This window comes from Chenopodium album, chromosome 5, assembly GCF_948465745.1.
Source record: "Chenopodium album chromosome 5, dcCheAlbu1.1, whole genome shotgun sequence".
Classification (NCBI taxonomy): Eukaryota; Viridiplantae; Streptophyta; class Magnoliopsida; order Caryophyllales; family Amaranthaceae; genus Chenopodium; species Chenopodium album.
Window position 1 is genome coordinate 125774 of NC_137838.1, and position 7920 is coordinate 133693.

Genomic DNA, 7920 nt, shown 5'->3' on the forward strand with positions numbered 1-7920 from the left:
ACCGAACCCAACTCAAACCCGAGAATGACCCAACCTCATTCTAACCCGCAAATTATTGACTTGAACCGAACCCGGCTCGAACTCGATAATTACCCTAACCTGTTTTAACCCATGAAACCTGACCTATTGTTCACCCGACCTGTTATTAACTCGATCTAAACGTGATCCAAAACCGATAAGAAGTATGACCCGACGTGACCCGACTCAAGCATGACCCACCCATACCCGACCCGCATAGGTTATGGAATTAATCTGAATTGACCCGACACGAGTTGACCCGACCCATTCTTACCCGACCTGTTTACCCGAATTGACAGCTCTGAGTCACACCATTGAAAAATTAGATTTTACATGAGTTGGTAAATTGAGAAGTGTATTAGGTATCACCATGGAAGGTTAAAAACAACTTATTTTGTATTTCAATACTCAAAATTAAGATTAAAAATAAGAGCACTCGCATTTCGAAGGAAAGTTTGAATTCAACTCTTAACAAGGCCTTGTTCACTCCCTTATTATTGCTTAATTAAAAATATTTTTATTACATAGAAATATTTTTACTTTAAAAAAAATTATTGTTTAAATTAAATGCCATAAAAGTTTATAGGCTTATTCATCAGTATGTTTTTGTTTCTAATTTGTAGTTGTACTTTGTAATTTTTTTCACATTAAAAGTAAACTGAAAAATGTATAATTCCACATTCACATACAACAAAATTTGGCTTATATTTTTTTCCTTGATCGTTTATTGGCCTATCGAATACCAACACAATATTAATCCACAGCCCAAGTTGATGTGGATCACTTTGGACCAATAAGATATAACCCGGACCGACCCAAACCCAAATACCAAATAACCAGGTATAGTTATTGTTTCGGCAAAAAATGAGCTAACCGGGCCTTGGAGGGGTGTCTGAGAACCTGGAATTTGGGCCTTGAATGGACCTGCAAAATGAACCCCGAGCCCCGGGGGTTGAACCCGGGGCGGAGCCTCCGACGCCCAAGTTAGTTGCCAAACAATGCATATTTTGAGAGGAGTTTAGGGGAGAGAGTGGAGGAGTATGGTCATCTTAGATGATAAGAGTGACCTCCCTTTACCTTATGCCCTTTGAGGGGTATTTATATGAGTACATAAGTGGGTTTATGAGCCCTAAAAGTACATATGTGGGCCGTTGAAGGCCATATTGATGTATTTGACTTATTTGGGGCCTTTTATACCTTTTTTATGCCCTTTGGGCTTATATGGGTAGAGTTACCCAAGGCTAAAATGGGTATGACCATTTTAGTACCCAAACAATTAGCCCCCGAGACCCAATTCTATTTGAAAAAATGAGTTGGGTTTTGTTTCAATTTCCCAAATAATTCGTTCATAGAAATTGAGTCGAAGGACTTTATTTGTTCAGGTTTATGCAAGGCAACACTCTTGATCCGAGGATTGTAAGAGTTATTACTCTTGATCCGAGGACTGAAAGTGTTCATCCGAGGCAACACTCTTAATGCAAGGATTGAAAAAGTTAATTACTCTTGATCCGAGGATTGAAAGAGTTCATCCGAGGCAACACTCTTGATCCAAGGTTTGATCCGAGGACTGAAAGAGTTCATCCGAGGCAACACTCTTGATCCAAGGTTTGATCCGAGGACTGAAAGAGTTCATCCGAGGCAACACACTCTTGATCCAAGGATTGAAAGAGTTAATTACTCTTGATCCGAGGACTGAAAGAGTTCATCCGAGGCAACACTCTTGATCCAAGGATTGAAAGAGTTAATTACTCTTGATCCGAGGACTGAAAGAGTTCATCCGAGGCAACACTCTTGATCCAAGGTTTGATCCGAGGACTGAAAGAGTTCATCCGAGGCAACACTCTTGATCCAAGGATTGAAAGAGTTAATTACTCTTGATCCGAGGAATGAAAGAGTTCATACGAGGCAACACTCTTGATCCGAGGATTGTAAGAGTTTATTCTGAGGCAACACTCTTGATCCGAGGATTGTAAGAGTTTATCTGAGGCAACACTCTTGATCCAAGGATTGTAAGAGTTAATTACTCTTGATCCAAGGATAGAAAGAGGTTATCTGAGGCAACACTCTTGATCCGAGGATTGTAAGAGTTAATTACTCTTGATCCGAGGATAGAAAGAGTTTAATACTCTTGATCCGAGGATAGAAAGAGTTTATTACTCTTGATCCGAGGATAGAAAGAGTTTATTACTGTTGATCCGGGGATAGAAAGAGGTTACTCTTGATCCAAGGATAGAAAGAGTTTATTACTCTTGATCCGAGGATAGAAAGAGTTTACCCTTAATCCAAGGATAGAAAGAGTTTATTACTCTTGATCCGGGGATAGAAAGAGTTTACTCTTGATCCTAGGATAAAAAGAGTTTATTACTCTTGATCCGAGGATAGAAAGAGTTTACCCTTAATCCGAGGATAGAAAGAGTTTACTCTTGATCCGGGGATAGAAAGAGTTTACTCTTGATCCGAGGATAAAAAGAGTTTATTACTCTTGACCCGAGGACAGAAAGAGTTTACTCTTGATCCGAGGATAAAAAGAGTTTATTACTCTTGATCCGAGAACAGAAAGAGTTTACTCTTGATCCGAAGATAGAAAGAGTTTTACTCTTAATCCGAGGATAAAAAGAGTTTATTACTCTTGATCCGGGGATAGAAAGAGTTTTACTTTAGATTGGTGATAGTTTGAGCTTTTTTAAGCTTCAACAATGGTAGACAACCTCGGATCTTCTTCGGCTGCTACTTTAGATGTAATGTGAAGAGATTTGGCTCACTTCACAATACTAGCCTTGACCCCCATTGACCTCGGCATGTGTTGCCTAGGATGAAATGGTGAGTCGTTCTTTTGGTGGAGTTGTGAGCCTTGAAGCTTGTGATGAAGACAATGGCAATTTCCTTCGGCAAGCATTGAATTTACATAAACTTGATTGATTTTTTATGTATGTTTCATGCCACCTGCTGCCTCTTCAACTTGGTGGTGTGAATGAAAGGCTTGCTTTTGTGAGCTTTCCATTAGAGCCACGTAGATCTAGCTTTTATTCTTCTTCAAGAATAATTAAGGTTTGACCATATTCATGGAATATTTCCCAATTTTTTTGTAAAGGCACGAAGTACCTTGTTAGTAGTGGTTAGATTGGCGACAAATCAAAATGTTTATCTATCATCTCCACCATTTGCAAGAATGATTACCCCTTTTGACAGGAGTAATAATTTTGGGTTAAATTTGCTAGAAATTTTGACCCTTTTTCGTGATAGAACACAGTAGCCATGAATTAGTGGATTTTCATGGGTAGTAGTACTCGTCTCCCCACAGACGGCGCCAAATTGTTTCGGCAAAAAATGAGCTAACCGGGCCTTGGAGGGGTGTCTGAGAACCTGGAATTTGGGCCTTGAATGGACCTGCAAAATGAACCCCGAGCCCCGGGGGTTGAACCCGGGGCGGAGCCTCCGACGCCCAAGTTAGTTGCCAAACAATGCATATTTTGAGAGGAGTTTAGGGGAGAGAGTGGAGGAGTATGGGCATCTTAGATGATAAGAGTGACCTCCCTTTACCTTATGCCCTTTGAGGGGTATTTATATGAGTACATAAATGGGTTTATGAGCCCTAAAAGTACATATGTGGGCCGTTGAAGGCCATATTGATGTATTTGACTTATTTGGGGCCTTTTATACCTTTTTTATGCCCTTTGGGCTTATATGGGTAGAGTTACCCAAGGCTAAAATGGGTATGACCATTTTAGTACCCAAACAGTTATGTTAAATCTGAAATACTACCTCCGTTTCATATTATATGCAACAAAGGGGTATTATTTGTGAGACATAAAATATTCCTTTGTTGCACATAATAAGAAACTGAGGTAGTATATATCAAGAATAATGTCCAGTTGTATTGTGTTGGAATGGGCTCGATGGGTGTTGGAATGGGCTCGATAGAGATGCGACTTTCCAGCAAAATTGTGAGCCAGTCCATTCCCCTTGGCCCGACATTCTCAGCGATCGCTTTTGCAATACCAATCGTCGCTATCTACAAAACCAATTACCAAACAAACCCAAAAAATGCACATCAGTAACTACACACTGATAAAAATAACAGATAACAATACACAATTATAATTCATCATACATGTTCAATTACCAAGTATAAATGTACAAATAAAACAAATAAAAAATTATCTGTCTTGTCCCAAAAGTTGGGACCCATGCTGTTTTAACAGTTTCTTCAGCAAAAAGTAAATGCCCCACAACCATAAGGTTAGTTGCACGTGTCTTTCAGCTTTCTCGCTCAAAGAGATTAATTGAAAATTTCTTCTACTAGTAGGTCAATATCATTACTGTATTAATAGGGCACTTCACAATTCACATTAACTAATTAATTGATCACAATATTGTACTTTTGATTATACCCAACCCTTTGAGGTATTATTAGTATACTGTGAATCTAACCTATCCCAAGTCATATTGGCTAATAACACACTTCTTTGAACCGAACCACCTCAGATTGAATGGCTTAAACCCTTTTAGAGCAATAATGGGCTATAACAGGTTGTCATCATTCTGTTCAATGGAACAATGAGTTACCGAGTATATGTTGGGCATTGGTTGGAATCAACTGGGCACATAACCTCACAAATGGTGACTACTGTCACAAAAAATTACAACATCCCCCATCACAGTATAGCAAATGAAAACAGACATGTATAGGCAACCACCAATGATGGTGCAAAATTATGGAATGGCATAACCGGTAAACTAAAGTTGTATAAAAAAACAGATCGGAAATTGAAACATTAACATAAATAAGCCTAACTTCCACCGCTCTAATCTACCATGAACCTAACACTACAGAAATTTAACAGAGTTCATAACATCATGTATCAGATCTAACGCTGAGAACAGTTCAAGGAGTCATTCTACTAGTATGCACCTTTTTTTTTCCTTTTTGAGTCTGCACCATAATGACACTAAATGACACCATGATGATCATAATACAAGGATGACAGAGAGGATAAAGAGAGAGGGATTGACTTACATGCCGATGGGTCAAACCTCCATCGGCATTTTTCCAGAGAGTAACAGAAGCCAAACCCCACGGTCCTCACCACTACCGTTTGGGTGGTCTTTCATCATCATCTCCATCATCATCACCAGAATCATCCTCTTCACCTGACCTTTTGCGCTTTGGTGGAGCCTCAACTTTCCCATCCTCATGATCATCATCAACCTCATCATCAGTATCTTCTTCGGTATCTTCATCATCACCATTCTCTTCAGGCTCAAAATCAGAGGCATCCACCTCATCTTCAGCAGGAGCAACAGGGCGAACAAGATACCCGGTATCAGGCTCCTATATAATCACGTTCAAGAATCAGTAAAACTTTAAAGATTCACAGAAAGATGACCGAAACAACATTAACCATCACCCTCCGCAAATTCAGTTTCATTGTAAAAAATTGAGGATCACTCGAGAGCTCAGACTACCTAAACAAGCTACACCTTAGATGATTTGAGGACAATATACACTAGTGAGTTGTCTTTTGCTTTTAAAGGTATGGGAGTGCCACCCAGCCAAAAACTCAGATTAAAATAATCACATAGAATCATATCATCAATACTTAAAAACTTTTATATTTTAGAGGAAATCAATACTTAAAACTTAATTTATAGTCTAAAACGAGATTACAAATATTGATAAATATGGTGATTTGATTAATTCATACCGGCTACACCAAACATTGAGTTGATATTACATCCAAAAGTAATCATTGCTTACTTGCTTAGTTACTCTGTACATATTATTAGATCAATACCATCCAACACAATATAAAATGAGGCTAAAAATGCAAAAACTCAGAAGTCATGGTAAAAAAAATACAGAATTACAGCTACTATTTGACTTTTACCACCTTGATTAAGAAATCTTACCAAACACCATCAACAATCAACACGCCCACATGACTACATGAACAAATCAACAAACGATCTAACCCAGCGACACAGCATAGGCCAGATTATAAAAAGCTCTCACCAATAATGACCAATCTTTAAAAGCCAATGAATCCAAAACTCAACACCAAAACTTGACATCAAATGAGTTTCATAAATCGGTCGCAATCAAGCAAAACATCCATGTAAACCTCTAATGGTTATTGCAAAAATAGATCAAAAATCTACGGACACGAAACATTTACAACATTACTTCATTAAAATTCCTCTATCTAATCTCAAATTCCACAAACAAATGAAAAATAACAACAATCGCAAACAAAAGTAAACTTTAAAACAAAACACTTTTTTGCAGATCTACCCAAAAAAAACAATATTCAGAAAAAAAAAAACCCTAAGTCTTTACAAATTGACAGTAAAATACTTGATTTTTGACCACTACCAAGGACCAAGTACCAACCTCGAAATTGACCAAAACGCCCTCCAAACAGTACATAATTCTGATATATGCATAGATCTACGCTACAAAGCCGCAGATCTAATAAATTAAGCTCCAGTAAACCAGAATAAACAGCAGACCACTAGAAAAACAACATAAACAGCAGAAACTTCTGGAAAAAGCATCAAAAACGAAAAAAATCACATATTAAGCATAATCATCACATAAAAACGCAGCACGTCAACAGATCTGACAATAAAATCCACAAAAAATGCTGAAATCAACATAAAAATAATATAATTACCAGAATTTTGAAAATAATCCAGAAAACTAACAAACAATATTATACATAATACGAATTTTGTTACCTCATCATCGTCATCACCGTCGTCGTCGTCATCGTCGTCGTCGTCGTCATCATCATCAGCATCATCATCATCGTCTTCATCATCTACCGAGTGAACTGCGGGAGTATCAGAAGACGGTAGACCTTCTTGCACTGCATCCTCATCACCTTCATCATCGTCGTCGTCATCATCATCTTCTTCAGAACCATCATCAGCATCTTCTTCTTCCTCGCCGTCAACCTCTTCTTCTACAACTTCCTCCTTTTTCTGGCCGTTAATGGCGTCTGCGACCTCCTTCTTCGCCGCCTCAATTTCTCTCTCCTCCTCCATCATCATCTTCATGGATACAATAACAGAGATTTTTTTGGGAATTTTCCTTTTTTTTTTTTTGAAATTATTTTTGGGGAAAGGGGGAAAGCAGGGGAGTGAAGAGAGAGAGAGGGAGAAAGGGAGAAACAGGGGAGGTTCGAACCAGTAGCAACTCTTGGGCAAGTGTGATCTCAGCCGTTGAAAAAAGAGGACAATGGGGATTGATGACGTGTAATAAGATCGGACGGTTGTGGATTGGGGATTAGGGATATTTTGTGTATTTCTGAAACTCACGTGTGATACGCGTGCGTGGAAGTTAGGGTTGAGGGCTTTTTGATAATTTTGAGAGGGGTTTGATCTTCTGCTACGAGGTTTTGCTATCTCGAATATTCCTTCGAAGCTATGTCCGTACTGAAGAAATCCACCATTATTATTGGGCTTCTGTACTAGTGAGATAGTGGGCCGTCAGTTGGTTTGGAACCTTTGGGCCTATTGTATGGCTGTTGTCTCATGATCCAATTTGATTTGTTCAAAAATATCGGATATCTAAAATTTTTAGGTCGTACAAAATATTCAATTCGATCCGATAAGTTAGTACGAGAATAACTTTTAACCAATTTTTTTTTTTTTTGAAAGAAGGTTAGTGCTTTTATTAAGTCATAGTAAGAGAATCAACTAACACATACGGGGAAACCTCACTTGGAGCGTGGTTCACCCAACATTGTTCAACACCTACCGGCACTAACCTAGCAAGATGATGAGCTACTACATTGCCATCTCGCTTTACATGAGACCATGAAATAGAATAAAAACTAGAGCTAGCAAAAACAATGTCCTAATACCAACTTTGTTGTTATTTAAAAGTAGTGACCACTA

At 38.4% G+C, this 7920-nt stretch overlaps 1 protein-coding gene across 1 annotated transcript; it reads right to left on the bottom strand.

Annotated features, from left to right (window-relative positions):
• Positions 1-4776: 4776 nt before the first annotated feature.
• Positions 4777-7272, bottom strand: LOC145631381 (uncharacterized). Its single transcript, XM_081683453.1, has 2 exons — positions 6757-7272; positions 4777-5350 (listed from the first exon to the last, which is right to left on the bottom strand). The coding sequence occupies exons 1-2, from the start codon at positions 7075-7077 to the stop codon at positions 5108-5110; spliced, it is 564 nt and encodes a 187-aa protein (XP_081539579.1). The 5' UTR covers positions 7078-7272; the 3' UTR covers positions 4777-5107.
• Positions 7273-7920: the final 648 nt, after the last annotated feature.